This window comes from Artemia franciscana, chromosome 10 (genome assembly GCF_032884065.1).
Source record: "Artemia franciscana chromosome 10, ASM3288406v1, whole genome shotgun sequence".
Taxonomy (NCBI): domain Eukaryota; kingdom Metazoa; phylum Arthropoda; class Branchiopoda; order Anostraca; family Artemiidae; genus Artemia; species Artemia franciscana.
Genome location: NC_088872.1, coordinates 20083014 through 20110985, shown reverse-complemented (window position 1 = coordinate 20110985; position 27972 = coordinate 20083014). Strand labels below are relative to the sequence as shown.

Below are 27972 nucleotides of genomic sequence, written 5' to 3'. Positions count from 1 at the left end.
TTTAAGGAAGGCTCCTCAGGAAATTCTTGTTGATAGGGCATGCCATCCCACTCACCTCTGTTCATAGTATGTAAGTATCACATGAATGTAAATTTATGTCATGCTCAAAATATTTGCAAAGATATTAGAGCTGTTACTCGGGAACACCCATATTTTAGGCGTGGTCCAGATATATTCCTCAGAATGAAGAGAGGCTAGGGAGTACTCTCCCCCTATCAATGAAAGAGCCTCTCAATGAAAGTTGGAAAATTGGTACCATGAATTGATTTTTGGGGGTTCATCCCCCCTCTCCTCTTTACTGATTTAATTCACTAGCCTCACCCTAACAGTTGATATGCAACTTAACACTGCTGTACATAACCCAATCAAGCCTCAAATGGTCAATGAGCTTGTGGGGCTGTGTAATTAGGTTTGGTAGCCCTAATTGATTGGTTATCTCAGAATCGTCATCACATTTTTCGCTCTGTTCGGGCCAATTCCTCTGCCGAAATGGCTGAAATTGCCACTTTGTTCTAGCATGATTTCTTTTGCTTCTTTAAAAGGGCGCTAGAGCTTTAAATTCGAATATGCGCCATTTTAACCGAAGCTCTGTTCTAATCAGAAATGGTTCCGTAAGGTTGCCCCTGGAAAAACAATATAAACACCTATCTTTGACCACTTTCTCGATGAAAATGCGTACCTTTGTAGATAAAATTACGGTAGTTTTCTTATGCTAATAATTTTTATCGATAGCTTCCAACTTGATAAATTTTATATATTTCGATTTGCAGTGAAAAGTGATCCTATGATATATTCTAATGTCAAAATTCCTTGCTCTAGAGCTTTGGAAACTCTCGGTACGGGTTGTTCTTTGCTAATAATTAATTATCCCAAAGTGATAGATCTCGATATGTTGCCATAGCAACAGGTGCTATAGAATTAATGGAATTGTAAGTCAAATTATTTTATTGTCGTCTTGACCTCCTAAGTTCGAGATTCTGCCAATAAATGCTGGCACTATGGCTGCACTAAATGAGGTTATTGAACGTCGAACGGGGATGAAGTTTAGCTGTTTTTTCCCCGATTTTATGGATTTTTCAAGTTATCATCTGGCCAGGAAGCTATATTTTTAGTCTATGTAAAAGACATCCCCATGTAAGGCCAGCTTTGCTTCTTTAAGTTAAAATTCTTACAGTTTTTCTTTTAAGAACGTTAGGTCTTACAGTTCTAGAATTTTCTTCGAAGTATTAAATATGATTCATAATTGCTCCAGAGTTGCTATTCCTATTAGTTTGACTGAAATAATGCAAAATTTCAAGAGATGAATTCTTAGTGGCATGTAGTTGAATGTATTTTAGTAGGAAAGGAGGCTCCAACCTTGAATTTCCCTACCATCTGGCACGGACTTGGATTCCTTTTTTAGGAATGTAATTTAACTGTTAACACACGGGAATTAGTGTGAATCAGTGGAGCTCATATTTGTAGGTGTTTCCTAGACCATGATCATGACTATCTATAGATCGTGACTATTAAGATGAAGAAAATTCAAGTGCGAATTGGGGCAGTTTGAAATGGGAATGCTATTCACAGGGTGAAATAACTTCTCTTGTGCAGCCTTTACTACTCCAAAATGTCATGTCGATGCAGGACATTCATTTATGAAAAACGATTCAAATTCATAGAGAGACAGAGGGTGAGAGACACAAAGAGCAAACAAGATTTAATTGTTCTCTTTTCTCCATTTTTTGAAGAGATAAATCTTGGAAGGAATGAGAGTTACGACGGTAAACATTAAGAAAAGGAGTACGGAAAAAAAAAATCTGAAATCTTAGTAAACGCTTTAAAAAGTCAATATATTTGAGTTTTAGCCAAGCGTTTAAAGAATCACAATTGGTTAAAGAATACAATTGGTGAATTGTAGCATAGTTCTTACGTTTAAATGATTTTAAAGCTATTTTTGGCAACGAAACTGCAAAAATATTTACTTTTTTGAGGACAAAAAAGATACACACACAAACGGGATTTTGCTCACTGGATACAAGGTGTATTTTGTAACTGATTTGTTTGGTTAGAGCAGTTTTCAGAGTATTTTATTGTTTTGTGTGAAAACTAAAGCCTGGGCACGTTAAATGGGAGAGTTCATAGTTTGTCGCTCACTACTTACAAAAAGCCTTAATATTTTTCTGGGTTAAAACGCAGAGGCTTTGGATTTGAATTTGCCCTTAGTTATTAAACTTGTGGCTAATTAAGGATAACGTCAAGCCATTGTTATCAAGGAAAAACTAGAGGCTGCGAATGTTTACTGTGTTGTAGTCAAATAATTTCAAGTACAAACTATTTAGCTTGCAGTCTGTTTTCAAAATTCTATTGCATTTGGCTAATACAAATCCGTTTTTCACAGGTACGAATGCTGATGAAAACTTACGCTTTTGTACGAGAAAATGCCCCTACTGCGGTCAAATATTCAAAAATAACAAGACAGGGTGGTACCCCGTCTGATTTGAAGCGCTTTGCCAAAGAAGAAGGAATCGATGGACCTTGTCCAGATTTTGGAAAATACCTCTATTTTCTGTTTGCTCCAACTTTAATTTATAGGCACAGATATCCCAGGTAAACAACGTTTTCTATTGTTCTGTTTATTGTATGTAAATGCTGATCTAATACCGGTAGAGGAGGAGGGGGGTTCTTTTAATTCCTGGGTGTTAAACCTTGGCTTGTGTTCCTCTTCTTTTCAGGTCTTCTCTTTGTATGGCTCCCATGATTGTATAATTATAATTAGGGGGTCCGGTGTGTTCCACCATCTGGAAAATTTCCTCATGGAAGACCACCCACCGCGTAAAATCCTCTCCCCAGGTGAATTTCCTTGGAAATTCTCCCTGAATTTGGAATTAAGCATCTAAATGAAAATTAAGACAAATAAAAGGAATGAAGAAAAGAAGCGATTCTGAAAATTGGACCTATATTCCAAAATACATGTAGAATACACAAGAAACTTATATAAATGCATTTATATGGTGCAGAATCGAGAATCGTCTCGGGACAATACTAATCAAAACTTTAAAAAGAGAATTTTGATAATAGATTGATGCATCAAAAGAACTGGCTTTTTATTTTCGGGGGGGGGGGGGGGATTTTATACGATGCTATATATCACACTTATTGGACTAATCCTACAGAATTTTGACGTATTGTACAGTGTGTTCCACGTAGCGAGTCTGCAGTGTATTCCACATCGCTTAATAATAATTAATTTGGGTAGTGTGTAGAGATTTGTGACATTCAAATTAGTGTACTTCTACAAACTAATTTTGTACTGTTTCTACAGTTATTACGTAAGTTGTTTCTAAGTAGAAACTAAGTTTATTTTCCATGGGTGAGAGTCTTCCCTTAAGCGGAATTTTTTTTTCTTAAAATGACATGTTTCATTAACTAATGCCCTTATAATTCTTACAGTCTTCTTCAAAATATGCCACAGATCATTTGCAATATTTTTAAAACTGTCAATAAAACTTTACTATCGCTTATTCAAATCCAAACATTAGTATGAGATTATTAACTGTTCGAGCCTTTTTGTTTTTTAGTGGTAAAAAATAGGTAAAGAAATTTAGGTAAAAAGTTAGCGTTTTTGGTTTTAGTATCAAAAAATTAATTTAGAAAAATTAGTAAGTGTGAACATACTTGATCCTGAGCTGAAAAATGAAAGAACCTTTAAAATGGCAATAGATGGATTTTAATCAGTTTGACTAGCACATGCAGAATCTAAATAATGATATTTCATTGGTTTCTCTCTAATCCTTAGTAATTTTTTGAAGTATCTTCGACATCACTAAGTTATATGGCGTGCATGTTTTACTACTTTAATTGTAGACTTTTATTGTGAAGGTTCTCTTCATACCAATGACAATATGCTATAGTGATCGTGTGTTTAGTATTTTGTTCGTCATTTCTACTCAGTGATCGAGTTATTTGGTATTGCATTGAATCGCATTGGCCTTAAAATAGCATTTGCTAGTGGGAATTTTCTGTATTTCAATTTAAACGCTTTTGTTTAGCTTTGTTTTTTTAAGGACCATATTCTTCAAAGATTAAGACTTTATAAAATCAAAAATCTTTTTACAAGTATGACATTCATCATATAGAATTAGCTATGACTGTGTTTTTTGAACGAAGTTTAGGTTTTACTAATGAGACTTGTTAGTATATCTGAATTGTTAGGCTGATATATGGAAAGATTTAGTTTTATCTTGACTTACCAAAGAGTAAAATTAAAATAACTAGAAATTCTCCAAAAGTACTAAATTGTTAAAAAAAATCCCTGGTTACGCATAAAAATTGAAAATTAAAAATAACAGCATGGGGTAGCCATGAGACTTTCTTTTTTCCTAGGTAACAGAAAGAAAAATCTTAGTTTTTTAGTGTATTTGGAGGTAAAAGTGTGTTTTTTTTATAGTTGGTTTTTATTTTTTATTTTGTTGTGCATGTAAGCTTTGGAAGCAAATAAATTTATCGCACTTTTTATTGTTATTGAATATCATAGAATGCCTAGAATGTTATAGACTTCCTTTTTTAATTTAGGACACCATCTACATCATGGAGCAAAGTTTTTTCCTATTTTGCTCAAGTTGTTGGAATGATCATATACATGTATTTCATTTTTGTGAGGTTCTGCGTTCCAGTATTCAGAAAGTTTGGTCAAGAACCGTTTACATGTAAAGGAATAATTTTATCAGTCTTTGGCTGTATGATGCCTGGTACTTTAGTGTTGGTTATTACTTTTTATTGTGTTTTACACGTATGGCTGAATGGATTTGCAGAAATGCTCAGATTTGGTGACAGGATGTTTTATGAGGTATGCTCGTTTTTTTGTTTTCTTTTGACCAGATTTCTTTGTTTGAAGCCGTCTTTATATTTCTTGAAAAGGTTTATAAAGATTTTGTTTATACTTTGGGTTAAACGAATAAACGAAGTTCATATAATTAGATAAGCACGCAAGTATGGCTTATTTCTTAGGGAAGTGGGAAATTCGTCAAAACGGGGGAATAAGTCGTATGGGAATTGAATAGATACGTAGGTAGGAAAACATGGTATTTATTGGGGAATGGGGTTGGACATCCCCCGGCTCTGTCGTCCTGTCAGCAGACCTGTTCTTACGTTACATGAAGGTTTAAAAGAGATGAAATTGATTGTTCGGAAATTGCTTGGTCTGATAAGTTGAAACAAAATATTTCTTTTTCACTTTTCCATTACCGGGTGCGTCTTTTTTAGGAGGAGTCTTTTTTTTAGGAGGAGTCTTTTTTAGGAGGAGTCATTACCGGGTGCGTCTTTTTTTAGAAATACTATTCTAATAGCTACTCTCGAGAATATAGAGATTAATATTCTCTATAATAGAGAATACTCTCGTCTCAGTAAACAGGAATATAAAAAAAGAGATATCGGACGCTTGTGTCTTCGATTTGATTTCGCTTACCCTTTCTATAACTTACTCGCTCTCTCTGTCTCATATTCTCTGTGTTTGTATTGCACTGATTCTTTTATTTCTCTTTCAGATATTTTCTAGATGATTGTCTAAAGAAAACAAGAATAAAATTGTTGACGCCTATTTTATAAATGGAGTTACTATGACTCGTTGAATTACAAAATGACATCGAATAGTTTGAGTTTTCTAATTTCAACTTCATCTTTATTTATATCAAATAATCAATACATGCATCTTTTTTAACGTCCCCACAAAAGGCTCCATGGCGTGTGAACGCAGGGAAAACGTTTCAATCATATCCATCAAAATTCATATATATCAAAATTCTAGGGGGCTCAACTTGTTAAGAAATAGTGATAAATGTCTTAAATGTTTTAACTATGCTTGAAGGGCTTTGTCTCTAATTTAAGGACTCCCGAAAATTGATTTGCTATTTTGATTCAGCATTTAAGGTATCAAATATAATTTAATAATTCGTGATTGTGCAAATCAGATAAGCAGAAACAATATTTTTCTACAAAATTAGTGCTTTTTTGGCTCATTAAGGTAAAATTCTAATTCCAATTAATATGATTTTTTCTTCAGTTTAATTTTTTTTTTATTTACAAACAAAAACATAACAACTGAACTACTAATAGTCACCCCGAAAAATATACAAAAAAGCACTTGCGACGGGGCGGCTGCTTACATTTTTTAAAGAAAAATAATTAATCAAACTAAAAAGAAAAAAAAATAACAACTAAAATAAAATAAAGTTAAAAAATTAAATAAAAAATAAATAAATTACATAAACAAAATAAAAACTGTAACCAATCTCTCATCAACCATTCTACCATAATAATAATAACAATAGGAACAAAATAATAATAAATAAATACAGAAATAAAAACTACGGGCATTTTCCTACTTAATAGTTTTTCAAATTACTTTTAAATAACCCGAAGTGCTCAGCCGCCCGAATGCACTCTGGAATCGAGTTCCGTACGTGGAGACCTGAAAATCTATTAGAGAAGCCAGCCCTGGTTCCACTTCTACGTGGCTCAAAAAAATTATCAGCGTGACGAGTTTTAAAACTATGTACTGACCTATTAGCACTAAAATAGTCACGAAAAACCTCAGGACTTACAGAATTCTAACATTGGTATGCAAAAATTTCTATCTGGTAGTCCTACATTCAGCACTTTAATTTGTTGAAGCAAGTTAAGTGCTGGTGACACCTTCTACGTAGCCTCCAATAAGACAAATTGCTTTGCTGTGAAGTTGAAATTTGTATAAAAATTGCTTGACCATAAGATGCATCCATATGAAACACATGGGGTGAATCAAAGCGTCGTATAATAACAGTAATACCCTTGGAGGTAAATTATTCTTAAGGTGTTGAATCGCTTAACGTCTAATTGCCGTAGTAAGGCCTCAAATCGGTTGTAATTATTGTAGTTTTTTATATATGAAATTATCATGTATCGAGTCGACCTCAATTAATGGAACCTACAATAAGCCATTTGATAAACGTAGTTAATAATCTCTCGTAGAAAGGGGGTGTGTGACTTGGCGCCAGATAAAGGGCTGCAAAGCCACTTGTTCTATATATGTAGCCTGCGATTTTCTTTGGATGAAGAATGTTGTTTTTGTAAATAACAATGAGACTTTAAAACTGAATATTGTGTAGAGTGAAAGAAATTCTTTATATCAGTGTGAATCACTTATTTGGTAAAAGACAGTAAAAAGACCAGTCGATTAATATTTTGTTGTTTAGAGGGGTTTTTCGTCTTTTTTTTAAAGGTTGCCATCGCAATTTTTTTGCTTACATGCTTTAGCTAGTTTTATCCGCAACATTCAGGGCGAAAGGTTGAAATTGGAAAAAATTAAAACATTTTATGTATTTTTAGTTACGAATGATTGGCGAAGGAAAATATTACCAGTTAATGTTTATTATATAATGAATTAAAACTGCATGGAATTATATTAATTAATTTATTGAGATTAGTTGACTGAATTGAAATGATCCTGTTTCGCAGTTTTACTAAACGTGTAACAGATCAAAGCACGATATTAAGTGGCACCGATTGGAGGAGGGGACAAATAAAGCGCGATATTCAGTGGCACCAACAAAAAAAAAAAAAAAAAAAAAAAAAAAAAAAAAAAAAAAAAACTGGTCAGACTACTTAAGACGAAAAAACTGGTCAGACTACTGTACGACTTCGACTTTCGAGAGACGACTTCGTTTAGCTTGGCTTTGGAAATGGAAATCTTATTTTGAAAGGTGCACGGGTTGGGAGACGTGAGGAGTTATAATGTTTGAGGTAAACAAAGCGAGAAAAATTTTAATGCTAATGTTTGTTCCAGGATTGGTGGAATTCTTCATCGTATTCTCGCTACTATAGAACTTGGAACGTCGTTGTACACGATTGGCTGTATACGTATATTTACAAGGACATTTATGACTTAACAGGAAGAAAAAATAAAGTCCTCCCCAAATTGGCCGTCTTTGTGATATCTTCCCTAGTTCATGAATATATTATGGGCTTTACTATGCGATTCTTTTATCCCATAATTTTTGTTCTCTTTGGAGGCTTTGGAGGTAAGTTTGAAATTAATAACTTGTATTCTTGCTAAATTATAATGAAAAGCAATCTTGGAACTTTATTTAACTTTTTTTGGTGAAATAACTGTATTATTCAAGTAAGTGAATGATTGAAAATAAGAAAATTTAACCAACTATTTACAAGGAGTTTCCTGCTAGCATAATGTCATGATTGTAGCCAAATGTCTTTTTTCCAATATTTGAAATTTACAGAAAATCCATCTGTGGAATTCCTATAATATTGCAGGCAATTTAAATTGCATTTTTGTAATTTTAAAGGAATCCGAAACATTTCCGCGGGTTTTGATTTCCCTTACAATTTTTGTACAAGAAATAAAAGTTTTTTTTTTCAAAAGAGTGTCACTATTCTTCGGAAAATACTGGGTTGCAATTATCTCTCCCGTAATGAATGCTCGATAGTAAACAACATATTGGTAATTGTTTGTATACAATAGTAAAACGTACTATCGCACTGGAAGAGTAGAAGCGGAAATAACTGAAAAATTAGTCTTACAATATTATATAGGCGTTTGCAGTTTTATATTTATTATGTTTCTGTTTTATGTTTCTATACCAATCAAAAAGGGCTTAAAGAAGTGATCAAAGAAAAAGAAACATATTTCCAATAAATATAGACGTGGAAACGTAGACATATTCCCGTAAACGTAGAATTAGGGTAGATATTTCGTTTATTCTAGTATATACCTCATTTTGCGTTATTCGCGGGTTAGGTTTACAGTTCCAGTTGCATGGTCTGCTTTAAGTATTAAAAATTCTTTTCTTGAAGGTTGATAGAATCCCAATTAGCGCTTACTTTTGTAGTTACTCGGCCCTTTTATAAGATCTTTTTTTCTCGAGAGATTATTAAACTGTTCCCTTAAAATAAAATAAAAAAGCTTGTTTTCGTACAACTATAAGTTACTAGTTCTATGGAAATAATCAAAATTATAGTTATACGCTCTGTTTTTCAAGTAATAAGCTATAGTAAATGGTTTAGAATCTCTAATGAACTTTATTGCTGCAAAACTGTCAGTTATTTTCTTTAAAGAAGTATATATATATATATCTATCTATATATATAAAAATAAGTTGTCTGTGTGTCGAGTGACGTCATGTTTGTGTGTCGACTGACGTCATGTTTGTCGACTGACGAAATTACAGACCGGGACATCGGGACACAAATGACGACCGGGACATAGGGAATATAAATGACGACCGGGACACTCAAAGAGAAAGCGATCACCATCAACAAAGCACCGGGACACAAATAACGACCGGGACACCGGGACATAAGGAATATAAATGACGACCGGGACACTCAAAGAGAAAGCGACCGGGACACAAGGAATGTTCGATTAGCAATCACCATCAACACAAATGACGACCGGGACACAAATGACGACCGGGACACGGGGAATATAAATGACGACCAGGACAGTCAAAGAGAAATTACAGACCGGGACACCGGAACACAAATGACGACCGGGACACAGGGAATATAAATGACGACCGCGACACTCAAAGAGAAATTACAGACTGGGACACCGGGACACAAATGACGACCGGGACACAGGGAAACAACAACAACGGGGACGCCGGGAGGCACAGGGGGATATATAAATGACGACGGGGACACAGAGAATGTTCGATTAGCAATCACCATCAACAAAGCTCAAGGGCAATCATTAGAATAATGAGGTATAGATCTGAATACAGATTGTTTTTCCCATGGACAATTATATGTTGCATGTTCAAGAGTCGGTAAACCTGACAATCTATTTATATGCACGGACAATGGGACAGCCAAGAATGTTGTATATTCGCAAGTTTTACGTAGTTAAAAATATATATATATCTATCTATATTCACAGGTGGGACTCAGGGACACAACTACAATGGCGCGTAACTAATATGGCACGTAACGACACGCGCGCGGGGGGGCTTGGGGGGGGGCGCGAAGCGCCCCCATCAACTAGGTGTTGGGGTGGCACGAAGCGCCACCCCAACAGCTAGTATATATATATATATATATATATATATATATATATATATATATATATATATATATATATATATATATATGTATATATATATATATATATATATATATATATATATATATATATATATATATATATATATATATATATTGCTGCAAAACTGTCAATTGTTTTCTTTAAAGAAGTATATATATATATATATATATATATATATATATATATATATATATATATATATATATATATATATATATATATGTATATATATATATATATATATATATATATATATATATATATATATATATATATATAAATAAGTTGTCTGTGTGTGTGTGTGTCTGTCGAGTGACGTCATGTTTGTGTGTCGACTGACGTCATGTTTTCGACTGACGAAATTACAGACCGGGACATCGGGACACAAATGACGACCGGGACACCGGCTCATAGGGAATATAAATGACGACCGGGACACTCAAAGAGAAAGCGACCGGGACATAAGGAATGTTCGATTAGCAATCACCATCAACAAAGCACCGGGACGCAAATGACGACCGGGACACAGGGAGTATGTCCCGGTTTTTTTAGTTTAAAAAAACTAAAAAAAAGGTAAAAACTACAAAAAAACTAAAAAGAAAAAAAAACTAAAAACTAGTAAAAAACTAAAAAAGCTAAAAAACTAAAAAAACTAAAAAAGAAAAAAGGAAAAAAAAATGAAAAATAAAGGAGAAAAACAAAACAAAAAAAAATAAAAATAAAAAAAAATAAAAAGAAAAAAAGGGGAAAAATACAAAAATTTATTTCATCATATACCATTTCAAAAACGAATGTATATACAGACCGGGACACCGGGATACAAATGACGACCGGGACACAGGGAATATAAATGACGACCGGGACACAACTACAACGGAGACGCCGGGGGGCACAGGGGGATATATAAATGACGACGGGGACACAGGGAATGTTCGATTAGCAATCACCATCAACAAAGCTCAAGGGCAATCATTAGAATCATGAGGTAAAACTAAAAAAACTAAACAAAAAGGTAAAAAACTAAAAACTAAAAAAAGACCAATTCAAAAACGAATGTATATACAGACCGGGACACCGAGACACAAATGACGACCGGGACACAAGGAATATAAATGACGCCCGGGACACTCAAAGAGAAATCACAGACTGGGACACCGGGACACAAATGACGACCGGGACACAGGTAATATAAATGACGACCGGGACACAGGGACACAACTACAACGGGGACGCCGGGGGGCACAGGGGGATATATAAATGACGACGGCGACACAGGGAATGGTCGATTAGCAATCACCATCAACAAAGCTCAAGGGCAATCATTAGAATCATGAGGTATAGATCTGAATACGGATTGTTTTCCCATGGACCATTATATGTTGCATGTTCAAGAGTCGGTAAACCTGACAATCTATTTATATGCACAGACAATGGGACAGCAAAGAATGCTGTATATTCGCAAGTTTTACGTAGTTAAAAACATATATATATATATATATATATATATATATATATATATATATATATATATATATATATATATATATATATATATATATATATATTCACAGGTGGGACATAGGGACACAACTACAATGGCGCGTAACTAATATGGCGCGTAACGACTTACGCGCGTGGGGGGGCTTGGGGGGGTGCGAAGCGCCCCCACCAACTAGGTGTCGGGGTGGCGCGAGGCGCCACCCCAACAGCTAGTATATATATATATATATATAATAAATATTCAGCTGTATTTTTTAAGTTTTAAAATCTAGACAAAGTGTATGAAATTTTACTAAATTATAGTGACAAACTTCATGAACTATAGTGATTAATGAAATTTAGGGATGAGATTGTATGAAAACCATTGTTATATATGTGGGATTTACTAAGTTTTCAATGAAGGACAAATGAGACATATATGTTATCTTAGGCGTGGTATATTCAATTTAAGGGCAATTTATGTTTGAATCAAGTTTTGTCATAGTTTTAATTTGCTTAAAATGTTTGCTTTTATTTAATAATGTGCATTGAGCTTTAATAATAATATATAGATTATATAAGCTGTTCAAAAGCCAAATTGGTTACGTGAACTTTTTAACTATTGTGTGAAATTGTCTGTTGCCAGTTATCTCTTAAATTTCTGTAAAACTACACTAAAAGCCCTGCAAGAATCAGGAGTTTCTTAGTGTCTTATATCTTAACCTTATGTTAATTTTAATAAATTTGACTAAATTTAAATACCATAAATATCAATAGTGTGAAGCTACCTCTTATTTCCTCATAATTTCTTTTGCGTCACCAAACTACATAAGAATGTAAGGCTCTATCGCTAAAACCTAGTATGCGTAAAATAAACCTAGAGAAACCCAAGGATAAGATCTAGATCGAACCTAGAAAAAAAACTAACCTGAGTATAGTTACCAATGTGATTGAGTCATATCATGTATTTCTGACAATAAATGTTCCGTGAATCAGAAAGATAGGACGACGTTATGATACATTAATTAAGGTTATTTTCCAGTTAGGTTATTATTTGTGTTTGAAGATGAATGAAAATTTGTATTTTAGTTGCCTTCGCATTTCTGAATAACATGGGAGTTAGAGTTGGCAATGTTTTCTTGTGGGCTACATTGTTTATGGGGACTGGTCTCCTTATGAGCATCTATAGTATGGAGTTCTACGCTCGGATCAACTGTCCACCCCCTGAGGTAAAATAATTTTTTCTTTCTTACTGGATTCTTTCTGGTATATCTTTTCTAAGATATATGGCTATTTTTGCGATTTAAATTTGTTAAGCTATTCTTCTGTTTCTTTTGTAAATAATTTTTTTTGTTCTCTCTTTACCGCAAGTAATAGAATAAAGAAGCTATTCAGTAACCATCATTATATTTTTTAACAAGGTTATAAAAAAATATCTTCCATTACTTTAAAAGCCTGAATATTGGTTAATTCATTGGTTTTTTCATCTGAGCATTTAAAACTCTGAAGTGATGAAGTAAGAAAAAAAGACAGAAAAAGGCCAGTGAATGCTTCCACTTTGGCAACTGTCAGCACTAGCCCACAAATATTGGCGAAAGTTCAAAATTAGTTGCGAACCTGGCGAACTTACCTGCTTTCTCATACTCCATGTAGCTGTTTGCTCAGTTGTAGCTCCCATAATTCCATAAAGTGATTGAAGATACGAGTGAAGTGAAGTGAAGATATGGTGAGTTAAGTGACGAGTAAAATGAACTGAAGTGAGGTGAGTGAAGATACGTACTTCACAAAGGTTATTACTTATACTGGATTTTTGCCGAAACTGTGTATGCTGAATTTAGCGAAGGATCTGATAACAGGGAGAGATGTGAGGAATACTCAGTTCGATCCAAACGTTAACCTGCTTACTCTGGTAAATGCTAAGAAGTATTTTGAACGATAATTTAGTAAATTGCTGATGGTCACTCTTTTTTAAATTCATTCTGCTTTACTATTTCTTTTTTTTTACATTATTGGATTCATTTTCTGTCTAATGCAGGAGCAAAAACTAATTATCGACTAGAATTTATTTTTATTTGTTTTTGGAACTGAGCATTCACTTGTAAATATTTTAAAGTTTTCCAGAAACTTTACATTTTTAAAGCAAATCAATCCTAGCTATTGTTTCAGCTTACCTTGTAATACAGTCAATCGATGTTAATTCGTTTTCCCTTACCTACTATTTCTCTTATACACTCTATTCTACTTCCTTCTGCCTCATATGTAAAAAAAATTAAAATACATAAAAATAGGCTATTTCTCTTTATATATACTTCGTTTAAGGTCCCAATTCCCCTGTGTTTCAACTCCTTGCATCGCAGACCACTTCTCGTAGGAGCTGACCTGGATACCATATATTTTTGCTTGAAGCGAGGAATTTCCTTTGTGATGCTAATTTTCTAGAAGTGCTAAATAGCCTGCAATATTTTTTTTCATATTTAGTAACCTCATTTTGGTTTCAACATTCAGAAGTTCTTGACGTGAAATTGATATACAAAAATAGGAAAATTTCATTAGAACTCAGATTTGTTTTAAACTGGAAAACTTCAGTTATTTTCTTTTTTTGTCAATTTATTTACCAGCTTAGTTTTCGTAGCTTCCGTATCAATACCGGATGATAACTGTTCAGTCATGATAACTTATCGTATTGTTTTTAGGGTTATCTATTAAGCTGGCTCCCAAGATCGTGGACATGTAACGCAATACACTAATTCAAAGATGATTTTTACAAAAGATCTCAACTTGTGAATGGCTGTGAAGGTCAACAATATGAAGAATTCCCTATTACTACCTCCTTTATTTCTTGTGCCTCATTACCAAATATGTGCCTGAAAGTTGTTTCAAAGTAGGGTATTTAATAATATAGTTTTGTGTTTGGACTTATGTTAATAAGTAATGATTTAAATTCACGCTATATGGAAGACTCAGTGTTGAAGTGAACGAAGTTCTTTTTTGTCAGGTTCAAAACGCCGATTATTACCTAGCGTGACTATGAAAAATAATTAAATTTGAACAAAGCCAACTTTTGAAGTTAATTTTCCCAAGACATTAGAATAATTTTTAAGCAAAAGGATTAATAATCCTTTTCATTAAGTAGACCAACATTCAGAAGACATCTTAGTCATTGCTCCCATAGTCACCTAGCTTGACATTGGTCTGCATTCCTTTGATAACCGTGACCAGATTTCTGATGCTCAAAAGTTGGAATTAATGTGCAGGCACTGGGAACTAGGACAGGACTATGAATTTCCTGAAATATGAAACACATTACAAGATTGTTCAATCCAATGACCAATAGATGTTTTGTGTGGCTCTTTTAATCAGCATTTTCCTCAGACCATGACAAAAAAAAACTAATTCATAATCTGCTTTCTTTATTTTTATGAATAATAAATTTATTATGAAGAGTGGCGCTAAAAATGCAGAGATTGGCATTGAAGCATTTTCCAAGTGGGTGGATATTGCTCGAGTGGAGCTATTGCGCTGGAAATTCACAAAGGAGAACTAAATATAATCCCCCCCCCCCCAGATGGTCAAATCGCCAAAACGACTATTTCTAATTTAATCTAATCCGGTCCCTGATACGCGTGCCAAATTTCATCGTCCTAGCTTACCTGGAAGTGCCTAAAGTAGCAAAACCAGGACAGACAGACAAACAGACCGACAGAATTTGCGATTGCTATATGTCACTTGGTTAAAAGTGCCATAAAAAATAATTCATAATCTTATGTTTTACTGAAATTTTACTATTTCATAACTTTACATTCTAAAATGGGTTTTCAATTCTTGTAACCTTCACGGCTGCATAATTGTCAGCCATATTTTATATTTTATTTGATTCTCACGCTACTTCTAAGAGGAGATGTGAGAGCTGACCTCAAAGCCACCGTTCTCCTTTCTTTGAAGGCCTTTGGAGAAAGGGTTTGGTTCAAAAAAGTGACAAAAACGCAACTATGGTTATCGAAAAGTCTGTTCTGCCACACGAATCATCAACTATACAACAAGGACTTATCTTCTCTTATACAACAAGGATTTTATGACATATATCGTTAATTAAGACGAGCAACAACCATGGAAGCTATTTTTTCCGTTTTGATTGTGAGTTTAGAAAATTAATAATTATAAAGCAGCCACTGTAACTTTAGTTCTTGTATCCGTCTTCATTTCAGCCCATCTTTCCCAAGAAGTAAAAAAAAAATCTTCCCGTTTCTGTGTTTCGAATTTGAGGGAAAACGACCAATTAGATCAGTGTATTCATGTCCTAAACTACTAGTAAATAGAAAATCTGTAAAAAAACAAAAAACAAAAAAAAAACTACTCAGCTGCGCAACGTAGCTTCTTTGATAAAGTTACGGACTTGCGATGGCCGCTTTATAATTTTTTTTTTTTTTTTTACGAATTTCGTAAATTATCTAAGGTATTAGAGAAAGTTAGTGTACTACGGTTAGGATTTACAACTAAAGTATTCTATTGGAATTTGAAGTGAAATAAGGTATTTAAACCGTTTTTGCGATTTTGATGTTGGCCAATACAGTTGACCATAATTGTAGATGTAAACCCTATAGAAAACTGATCTTGGCGATTAGCGTCGATACAATGCTGTTATAGGGCTAATCTGTTTCATCCTTCATTTTCAATCTTCCTCGGGCATTTAAACACATGGAAAAAGGAAAATAGTGTATAAAACTGCGATAAAATAAGGTCATTCATTAGTAATCCCTTTGACTGGAATGGTCTTGCCAGGAATGACATGTACAATTACCTTCCAACCTTGCCTCAACAACTGGAACAGTGGGAGTTTAAGTATCATCAATTAAAAGCAACGTTTTGAAGCATCTTCTTCATCAACTAAACGCAATATTTTTGAAAAAAATGAGATTGTAGACAGTTTCGTTTCGCCATTAAGATAATTGTCAATAAACATTGCGCTTCTGTTTTAAACATAATTGAGCCATGTCGAGTCAAAAGAACGAAGCTTACGCAGCTGTTCATTCTGATCCAATGTAACACAATACGTATGAAATAAGACTTGCCAGAGAGTCGAGCAAAGGGATGGAATGACCGAGGCGAATGACAATTATTGGCTAAGGAAGTGAGAGGATCTAGACATAGACAGATATATAAAAGATCTGCAAAGGGGAGACATTTTAATTATGAAAAACTAAGCAAGTGAAACGTGCTTTAATTTAAACAAAGCAGCGACATAAGTTAAACAACAAATTAATTAATAAATAAATAAAAAATCCGAATATTTCGGTTCCACGTCCAGGATCCTTTCTCAACGGAGAAAAACAAAAATAAAACTTAAAATAAGGACACAATTTTTTTTTAAACAAAACCATCTAGTGATTCTTTATTTGAGAAGCATTATTTATTTTTTTACTTTATTTTAGCTTTCTTTTGAAATATCTGCCCTCCCTACTGATCTGTTTCCATTGAGAAAAAGTGAATCCACCCCGGGAAAATTTAAATTTCCTCCCAAAACTCATTAATTCTTGCAAAAAATTGAACTAAATCATCTTCCCTATCTCCGTACATTAGGAAAAAATAAAGACCCTCCTTCGACTTCACCCTTCCAAAAATTTTCCCTTATCCCAAAGTAGTAAAAATTCCTCTTACTGATATTATCCACCTTAGTTCCTCCTCATTAACCCTTACCATAAAACAAAGCTCCTCCCAGCATACTTCCTCTTAGCATACGGTGAGAGAAGCGGGAGGGCAGTTAACTCCATTGCCATTTCTGAATTTCATCGTTCTCTAAAATAACCCTTCTTGTTTGACTACTACACCTCTTTTGTAGCCCTCATCCTTTCCCATTATTCCACAAACTAGCTTCTCTACAACTTTCTAAAATATATTTTACTTGCCTAACCCAAGAAACTTTTCTCCTATCTCGCACGAACTGGTCTTATCTTGCTACTGAAAATCTTCTTCAATTAAGTTAATAGCGCTTAGGCCAATATTTCTCGCACTGCTTCTCAACACACTCCACATCGCATTTGCCCCATTTATCATCCGATGAAGCGTTGCACCATAGATACAAATACACTCAGATTTTGCAATTCACTACTATTCACGTGAATATTTTCAGTACCTCCCACCTTATCACTAAATACTAGAAGGATATACGGAAGGGTAATTTAGTCATATACAGAAGGAGGTATTTTTGATTTTTTTTTTTTTTTTTCACAAAAAGAGAAGAGAAATTCGAGGGTTCTTGAATCTGGATCAAAAGAGGATTAGAAGAATTCTCAAATTAAGTAGGATTCAAAAAAGATATTTAAATACCCAAATACAAAATCTGCAGAGATTTTAATGCTTTTTTGCCAAATTTTACCTACCTTTAGGATGTTTTTTTTTGCTCTTAGACCATCGGTCCATCCCCTTTTTGAATTACATAATAGCTGCATAAGCTAGGGCATCAGTGCAACAGAGTAAGCTTAATAGATTTACCTTTGTTATGCTAGATGCAAATAAGACATTTAACTGTGCAAACGGAAATTGAAATCAAAATATTTAATTAGAATCATAATAAAACAGTTATTCCCAACCCCAAACCCCACCCTTTTTTACTGATTCCTTATTAAATTGTCTCTGCCTATTGGTGGCGCTTGCATCTCCTTTGGCTGTAATTCGTTTTCGTATGTCTATCGCTTCTTGCTTTGCCAAAGATTTCTTTATTTTTTCTTTGATAACCTCAGGAGGAATCGTTGAGGCACTTCTAAGGCTCGCAGCATAGTCCCCTCTTCTTTGTCTTACGTCTGACCAGTCGACTGAAAAGAAAACTTTTCACAGTAAATATACAAACAAATACTAACCCGTCAATAAAGACACCTTTGATGAAACTAGGAACAAGTAAGTGATCACAGCGGGAGGGGGGGAGATTGAAGAGACCTTTCTGAAATTTATCGGAACAATAACCCCCTCCTCCCTTCCCTTCTTAAACGCACTGGTTGTGCGCATCTTATCAAATCAGTACTGGATGAATATTGTTATTGTTGTTTCATTCTCTGTTCGAATTTAAAACTGAAAACATGAAGATCAGAACCACCTAAAAAAAAAAAAAAAAAAACAACAACAATGTCTTACCAATCGACTTTACTGCACTTCGATAAGTTCTTTAATGCAAAAACACGGACAGCCATTCCCTGGAAATTACCTCGAAGTGTTGAAAAGTTTGAAAGCTATTTGAATTGGCAGTCTTGTACTATGAATCGTAGTTCACACATGCAGCGTGAGCAATTAGTTTTTAATCTTGACTGTATTAAAGATTAATTTAAACATAACATCTTAAAAAGACATTAATAGCTTGACCATGCAAGGCAGGAGGAGGGGGAAATTAAAAAAAAAACACAAAAAACTTTATTAAAAAAATAAAATAAATTCTTTTCCTTTTTGCTATTTTCACACATTAATACGCCTGCAAGAATCCCCTTTCCTTCGCAAGTTAAAACGTATATCTCCTGGTTCCCTGACGATACTGATGTCAACTTGTCTTTACTTTCTGTTGCAACTTTTTAAGATTTACAATAAAAGAGGAAATGCCATTATGGAACAAAACACACAGGGAGCTAAACCGCTACTTGATTTTAACTTCCTTTATGCTCATTATTGCGCATATTCTTGGTTTCATCAATTCCACACGTACCTTCTCAAGACCCTAAAAAGTACTCATTTTTATGTTTTTTAACCTTTTTCCTATCACCTCTGAAATTTGTTTGGGAAATGAGCAACAAATTTGAAAATGTTCATACCAACAGTGTCAGGTTCTAGAACGGGCAATTCCTCTTGGAGACCAAGCCGGTTTTTCAGTTCCTCATTTGTCATAGTCCCTGCATCTCTTGATAATAAATCTTCTTCCTTCAAACGATTATCCTTCATAGAAAAATCTACAAAGTAAAATGAGATATAGTCACTAATAACTATTCATTTGATATGAAATGAAGCCAAATTATGGCTAAGCATTGAAAGGCGTATGTTGCAATAAACTAACCTCTCGGACAGAAAATGGATCAAGTTAAACTTCTACCTTGTTGTGTTTGAGCACTTGATTGATTTTACTCTGTACGTTATGCCGTCATTGACTTCTGCAAATCCAATTCTGGAGGGACGAAATATTTGTGGTTTAACGTTGGTTTGAATTTAATGGCTTATAAGGTAACTTCTTAGATTTGCATTGGAGTTATCTTTTGCAGTTAGATTAGGAATTGCTTAGAAGATAATATTTGGCTAAGTAGAGAAAGGATTTCATTTCTTTTCAAGATTCTGGGTTAGCACCCTTCGTCAGCCCCTTACTCTACTCAATGCTCAATTTGTACAGTTCTTTACTGAAAGTATTTAAGGGTATAAAAGATGTGTTAGAGAATTCATTCTTAAAACATTGGGGAAAACGTGAAAATTTAGCGTAAAGAGGGGTAGAAACCCTTATAAAGTAATAACTTCTGTTAGTTTTAATCTCACTCTTTACTTTCACGTGAAAAAAAAATTGTCGTTTTTATATTAGTTTCTGTTCGATTTTAATACCATACGCGGAATTACCCTAATATGAGAAGGGTTACCACCCCCCTAAGCCTACCCGCTATAATAAACTTTTGTAGATCAATGCTTTGAAAACAAGACACAAATAGTGTATTTGCTTTTCGGAAAAGTATAATTTTCCACAGATAAACCATGTTTCCACAAAAAGAGAAGGTTTCGCGCTCTCAGTACCCATACTGCAATCTTCATCCTATATTAATCCATGTCTATATTCTTCAGAATGAAGAGAGGTCGGATATCAATTCTAGGATAATCATCTAAATATTACTTCAGTTCATCTGAAGCATCTCAATCATATAAATATTTCTTCAATTTACCTGACGCCCCCAGTGGAGAGTTTGAAAATACCAACCTAAAACACCCTTTTGAGGTCTTAGGTTCCCCCTCCCTATAAAAGAACCAATTAGAAAACACCCTAATATATGGTGTGCAACTATGTGATATTTTGTGCCCGTTAGTTTCATTGGCTAAACAGTCCATAATAAAGGGTCATTTTTATTGGACTGTATGTGTGTTTAGAGATGAGTAGCTTACTGCACGTCTGTGTGGTCTCTCAGACTGAGAATCTACATAAAACCCTTTCAATAGTTCTTAGAATTTTCGCCCAATAGCAAGTTGGGACTGTTTGAATCAAAATTCTTTTTTACAGGCCTTATTCTAAAAGTCGGAACTTTCCTGTGGCGTGATCTCCTTTGTTGCTTAAAAGGGTACTTTACCTTAAACTAACTATTTGCATAATCACTCTTTGAAAAATCTACGGCTACTGGTTCGATATGACCACCCTCAAAAAAAAAAAAAAAAAAAAAAAAAAAAAAATCATGCATGACAGTCTTTCTCTGGAAGAATAAGAAATATCCTATTTTGATACTGATTGAAATATCAAAAATAAATTTAGTGTTCCCGTTTCCACGGTTTTCCAAGGGAATTATTCGACCAAATCTTTTTTACAGGGATACCTCCCAACTCTCCCCCTTTTCTGTAGGTAGGTAAGTGAATATAATCTTGTATGTTACATTTTAAATACATCTGCAATATGTAGAGGAGATCTGCCGCCCGCAGTAACTCCTTCTCAAGAAAAATCCAAATTCATATTTTTGTAGATAAAGACCTGAAACTTCCATAGTATGTTAATTGGTATGTTGAATTGGTTGGTCAAATTTTCATCAAGATCATAACTTTTTAAAGGTCTTCCCCCCTCTCCTTTCTCAAAAATTTGGAAAATTTTCTTAGCCTCGTAACTTCTGGTGCATAAAAAAATTAAAGAATTTTAAATATCTAGAATCATTATGAAAAGCCGATTCATTTAGTGTATACATTTTTCTAAAGTTTTTTTTTATAATTTTGGTTAATTTTACCATAAGCCACTCCTTACTATAGTTCGGTACCACAAACTGCTTGAGAAATGACAAACTATTTTGGATACGGAGCAGTAAGAACTTGAATGTTTTTGAAGCCAAGTTGATGCAACCCCAATAATAGCTGTTGCTCCAATTGATTGTCTATTTATTTTGAGAGCAAATATTTTATTGTCTCGGACAAATTTTTCATGAAAATCCCGCCGAGTCAATTCATTTACTCAATTAGGGTCAAAAATGAAAGCGATGTCTGACATTCTGGAGACTCGGAAAATAACAGATTACAGCACCGCAGAGAAAGAACAGAGGAAACTAATTATCACCTTTCATAGCGTTTTCAAGTCCCTTTTGAAGTTCGTCAATATCATCTTCCTTATCATTGCTTCCTTTATATTCACCAGTTTCCCTATCCTTACTTTGAAATTTGGAATTTTCTTCGACATTTTTGTCTTCATTCACATCAGTTTCAGGTTCACTTTCTTCATTACTACCAGATTCTTCTGATTCCTCTTGTTCTTCTCTTGGTAAGTCTGCCGATTCCCCAATCACTGATTTGATAAAACCACTGGCAGAAACTTCAACATCAATTTCATCATCTCGTCTAAGATATATAGTCAGAATTTAATAGAATCCAAAGAGTTGTTTTCCAATGTGTGCTGTTCAACAAGAACATCTGCACTGACTTTATACAAACGAAAACTGCAAAATTTTGGCCAGCCAAACGAGAGGATTGACAACCGAAATTTAAAATCCCCCCTCCCCCTCTCTTGCTAAACCTCAATGTAAACTTAAACTCAAAAAACACGAACAAATTATACTTCAGAAAAATTTAAATTAAAGTGTAGCAATACAGTATAATATAGCAATACAGGTGACTTATATAAACCCAATACAAATGGTAATGGGAATAAAGATGCAAAATAGAAGTACAAAGCAACAGCTATGTCTAAAATCAAAATTAAAAATAAGGAATATTTAAAAATGCAACAAAAGCATCATAGGGATAGGATCTATCAGTTTTTAGAGTTGGACAAGAAAGAAAGCTTTTAGTTTTACTTTCAAAAAAATTTCCGAAAAAGAAGTTGTTCAAAAAAAGCAAAGAACCATATTAAGTTTAACACGGGCAGAAATAAGTCCCTATAATAATTCAAACTTAAAACGACCATAAATTATTATCAAAGAATAAAACCCAAAACAAACAGAACTTAAAATAAATTATCATCTTAAACATGAAGATAACAGATACTGATAAAGATCAATAAATAGACCTAAATAGAGTAAAAATTAAATTAAATACTCACGTCAAACTTAAAACAAACAAAATTACTGCAAACAGGAGTTTGGCTACAGCCCCTTCCTCTTCCCCTAACCATAGAAGCTCTAAAGCCTGCTGTGTCCTTTGCGTTTTATTGAAAATTATGTATTTTGAACCCAGTGCTTCAATTTTTCAAAACATCGACGAAAAATGGAAACTAAATCACTATAATAATCAAGATGACTGGAAAGAACTAACGACAACAAACGGAATATTTAATGTGCAATGGTACCAACTCCTGGATATGTTAGCTATTCAAAACTTTATTCAACTGTAATTTCATTTTTAATGTTATAAATATACAAAAAATGTTTGCTTTCAGTAAAGTGCAAATCACTTAATAGATTAATCACTTATAAATATACAAAGATTAAATGTAAAAAAATTACATTTATATTTTATATATGTTATAAATTTAAAAAAAAATGTTTGTAATATATTTTGCTTTCAGTAAAGTACAAATCACTTAATAGGCTCAAGAACTTTTACGGTTAAGGGAGGGGGAGGGGGCAGTAGCCTAAGTCCTGTTTATTTCAACTTTTTTCGTTTTACGTTTCATTTGAATATGCAACACTTTGGTTTTGTCCCGTCTTTTTTTTTTCTATGCCACCGATGTCGGCTTATTCCTGGAAACTGGTAAGGATCTAACCTGTGCGGTCTTCACGGAAAGTGTGGACCTCAGGCCGGATTGATGAACATGGCATTAGATTTTGGAAAGCTCCGCAGAACTCTTGCCTGGGGCCAAAAAGGATGGTTTTTGCTTGTCCACAAGCCAGAGCCTATGGTGTGCGAAGTGAAGTGGAGTTATATAGCCTATGTCAGAGAGGAGTATCTGAAGTTGTGCAGCCAAGCTTTCGTTTCATCAAACCATGTTTCTGCTTTCGAGTGGAAAGCTCCGTTCTAGCAGGCAAGCAGACAGGCCCCACTTTCAAATTGAAGATGGACTAAAATCTATAAATGTTAAATATATGCGGCAGTTACCCGGCCCCACAGCCAACATATCTTCTCTAAGTGATAAATAGAAAAATTTACAGAAGCAAAAAAGCGGCATTTTCCCACGGGTCCGAAAGTGCTGCCGTGATTTTCGCTGGGTTTATCATTTCTTTTTTTGGACTTGGGATTGAGGTAGAGAAGTGTTATCAGATGAACCTTTTAAACTTAAAAAGTTCTGTCATTGCTAAAGAAATTGGAGCTTATCCTTTGCTCCTTTCTAACTGGTGACGTTAGAAAGTTGGCCTACGGCAAAAAAAAAAATCAACTTTTGAACTAAGACAGATAAAAAAAAATTTTCAACGGCAATCGATAGCTCTTGATGAGCTGATCAAAGTATATGTCATCCATTTTTTGATACAAAAATTTCTTCATGAGATATGTTAGTTCGAAAGTTTCAGGGGGTTGACAACTTCAGTAGTAGGGTACACACTGAAACCAAAAATAAGCCGATACCAATTGTGAGACATGTAGGAGACTATCTTCGGCAGTGAAGGGTTTGCAGATTTTGCTATTTGGTATACCTATTATTTGTTTCCAGTGTATTTGATGATAAGACCGAGTTGGTTCCAGTGGTAAGACATGTAGGGGACTTGTAAGTAATAATCGTCTGTTAGGTTACAATCATTTTTAGTGAAGAGGGGTTTATAACTTTGCTAGTTTGTGTAGCCTACCCATACTCACTGTAACCTAGAATTAAGTGTTTATGCAAGGGGGACAAACGATAACGTAAAACAACGAGGCAGTTTCGTAATAATTAATAGAGTATCATCTATCGTATTTTGATCCTGAAAAGTTACGGATAGCTTTATAATACCAACTAGATTATATAAGATATTGTTCCAAGTCTTGACTCGTCACGATGTCTACGATTGAAAAGGATAAAGTTCAACTGGCTGCAAAGTCAATTTAGTCCCTTCTTTCGATATTCTTTTGTTATTGTTGTTTTTTCAACGCTGAGGAATAGCCCGTAATCATGTGATTACTGATCGCGTTCTTCTTTGAACATAACGTTTTAAAAGCTTCGATGGGCTGACAACTTCAGAGTTTAACCGATAGCAAAGAAACAAAACCAAAGTGCTGCTCTTGCAACACTTTATTCGGCGAAGCCGGACAAAGGTTGCCGCAACAGTTCACGTTGCTCAGGCAACGTAGGTCTAGGTTTTACTTGGTTTATCTGTTCATTCACATCAGTATCTGTTGTCTTTATGTTTGATATAATCATTCATTTTTAATTTCTGTTAGTTTCGGGTTTCATTTATTCTTTATTAGTAATTTCTGGTTTGACTTTCGGTTTGAAATATTACAGGCTTTGATTTCTGCCCGTCCTAAATTCAATATGGATCTTTACTTTTCTTTGAAAACTTCTTTTTCGGAGCTTTTTTAATATTAATTTCTGTTCGCTTGTGACTGCCAAAATGTTAGCATTTGTTAATTTAATGATTTCAGTTTAACAGGTATTCGGCTTCAAAAACCAAAATATCCGATTGTAATTTAAATTCTTAAGTTGCGTCAGGTGATATGACCATTGGCTTTGATTGTCTTCAATTTATAAATTATGTTCAATATGAAATCTAGATTTGGAATGGTTTTTGAAATTCCAAGGTTCAAGGTTCAAGGTCCAATTCAACAGTAATTTACAGATAGTTACAAAAACAGATTCGCCTGAAAGAATGTTCAAAATATTAAATGAAAATAAACAGGAGAACGAATATACATCAGAAAGAGCACTCAGTTCTCTTCATTTCCGTTTCTTCAAACTCTTTCATTTGTCACTTCTACGTGAGTGATTGGTAGATGGGGTTTGGGGAAAATATCGTTGTGGCAACCTGGGTTCACATAGTGTTTTTTGATTTATTTCAACATTCCCTCGAAATTTAAACTTAATATCCTAGCTTTTTTAAAGATATTCTACAAACGCCCTTTTGGCTTTCTGGATTCAAATAGTCTCTTTTGATTTATCTCAAAACCTCCCTCAACACTCCTGAAAAGTTTCAAATAAATGCCATTAGCCTTGAGATATTGCAGATACGAACTTTTGACAACCTGGATTTACATAGTGTATTTTCATTAAGTTCAACATCCCCCTCAAGATTCACTGAATGTTTCCACTTAATACCCTTCCCTAAATGTTCTTGGAATGCTTAAGATGTGACGTTTTGACAACTTATACATGGTGTTTTTTTTACTTTAACATCCCCTTCAGCATTCCCTGAAAGTTTTAACTTAACACCAACAGCCGTTCCTGAGATCAACATAGAAATGCCCAAATACAACCTTTTCGCAGTTCGATGTAGTTAGTGTCTTTTGATTTAATGCAACATCCTCCTCAACATTCCCTGAAATTTTTGGACACCAGTATGTCCGAACGTTACCGTCTTTCACGATGATAAATACTGTATGTAAACAATGGACAAACTGCATAATTTACAACCATTTCCCCGGGGTTTGTGGGGGCATAGCACACCTAATGGGATAGCTATTAGAACTTTCCACTATTTTGAACAAAGTGGAGATTTCAAAATCCTGATCAATACTGAGGGAGTTGGGTATCTAAAAGAACGAGGAGGGGCCCTTTGTCCTCCAAGCACTGTTCAACATCCGCCTCAACGTGCTCTGAAGGTTTCAACTTAACACCCTCAGCCATTCCTGGGATGTTGCTGACTGAACCTTCCTTTTGCACAACCAGCATGCAAATAGTGTGTTTCGATTTTATTCAAAAACCCCTCAGCATTACCTGAAAGTAGTCGCAGTCACGCTCAAAAGTACTCACAGTCGCAAGTATTCAAATTCGTAAGTTGTCGCAGTTGCAAAAAGGTACAGTTGCGAGTAGTCACGAGTAGTTGCGAGTAGACTCAATCACAAGTAGCCTCAATCACAAGTAGCTCACAATTGCAAGTAGCCGCAATCATGCATAGTCGCAATCACGAATATTCACAATCATATGCAGCTGAAGTCGCAGCAGAGTAGTAGTAGTGACCCTGAGAGTTCTAAGTTAAAACCCTTAGCCGTTCTTAGGATAATGCAGATGCGCTCTTTTGATAACCTGGATGCACATAGTATCTTTTTATTTAGTTCAACATCCCCAGCTCAATATTCCCTGAAGTTTCAGCTTGACACCCTTAGCCTTTTTGGACACTCCCAGGGTCAGACATCCCTTTCTTTCCCAATGTGAAACTCAGTATGTAAACAATACGCAAATTACATAATTTACAGCCGATAGCATAGCTACTAGACTTTTTGACAATTTTGGACAAAGCGACTATTTCAAAACTTAATGAGTATATGGTGGGGGGTATAAAAGACAAGAAGGCTTAAATTTTGCCCTCCAAGCACTTTCAACATCCACCTCAACATGCCCTGAAAGTTTCAAATTAATGCCCTCAGCCGTTCCTGGGATATTACTGATGCGATCTTCTGACAGACATCATGCAAATAGTGTGCTTTGATTTTGTTCAACATTTCTTAAAAATAGTCGTATTCACAGTCGCAAATAGTCACAGTCGCAGTCGCAAGGATTTGTAGTCGAAGTAGCCACATTTACAAGGAGTCGCAGTTGCAAGTAGTCGCATTCGTAAGTTAGTCGCAGATAGTCGTAGTTTCATCAGTAGTAGTGACTCTGAAAGTTTCAAATTAATACCCTTAGTCATTCGTAAGATTTAGCTGTCCCCGCAGATAAGTCCTTTTAAAAACCTTGATGCACAGTGTATTTTGATTTAGTTCAGCATCCCCCCTCAATCATCTCGTAAATTTTCACCTTAATACCCTTAGCCTTTTGGGACACACCCAGGATCAGGATAAAACATTTTCTCTTTTCCAATGTTAAATCCTGTATGTATGTTATAGACATTTTTTTAGTTTACAACTCTTACCCTTGGGGCTATGGGGTACATGGCATCCCAGGAGACATAATTATTAAAACTCAACGATTTTGATAAAAATGGCTTTTTTTAAATCTCGGTTAGTGTTGAGGGGCGGGCATCTAAAAAAGGTAGGTGGGGGGCTGCTTGGCTCAGATCACTCTCCAACACCTCCTAAAAAATGCCCTGAAAGTTTCGATTTAATGTCTTCAGCTGTACCTGAGATATTACTGATACTCTTTGACAACCGGCATACACATAGTGTGTTTCAATTTTGTTTAATATCCCCCTCAAAATTTCATTAAAGTAGTCACAAGCAGAAGT

General features: G+C 34.6%; 2 protein-coding genes across 6 annotated transcripts in view; one reads left to right on the top strand and one right to left on the bottom strand.

Annotated features, from left to right (window-relative positions):
* LOC136031884 (sterol O-acyltransferase 1-like) overlaps nt 1–14469 on the top strand; it is a 29575-nt gene extending 15106 nt beyond the window's left edge. For both annotated transcript variants that reach the window (XM_065711830.1, XM_065711831.1), the window contains exons 6-10: nt 2381–2589; nt 4555–4828; nt 7802–8036; nt 12644–12783; nt 14248–14469. In XM_065711830.1, coding sequence (XP_065567902.1) covers nt 2381–2589; nt 4555–4828; nt 7802–8036; nt 12644–12783; nt 14248–14301 — 912 coding nt within the window. In that variant the 3' untranslated portion in view covers nt 14302–14469. The remainder of the gene's footprint in view (nt 1–2380; nt 2590–4554; nt 4829–7801; nt 8037–12643; nt 12784–14247) is intronic.
* Nucleotides 14470–18091: 3622 nt separating this feature from the next.
* LOC136031887 (uncharacterized) overlaps nt 18092–27972 on the bottom strand; it is a 40980-nt gene continuing 31099 nt past the window's right edge. For all 4 annotated transcript variants that reach the window (XM_065711837.1, XM_065711835.1, XM_065711838.1 and 1 more), the window contains 3 exons: nt 21807–22084; nt 19345–19479; nt 18092–18363 (listed from right to left, as the gene is read on the bottom strand). In XM_065711837.1, the coding sequence (XP_065567909.1) occupies nt 18131–18363; nt 19345–19479; nt 21807–22084 (646 nt within the window). In that variant the 3' untranslated portion in view covers nt 18092–18130. The remainder of the gene's footprint in view (nt 18364–19344; nt 19480–21806; nt 22085–27972) is intronic.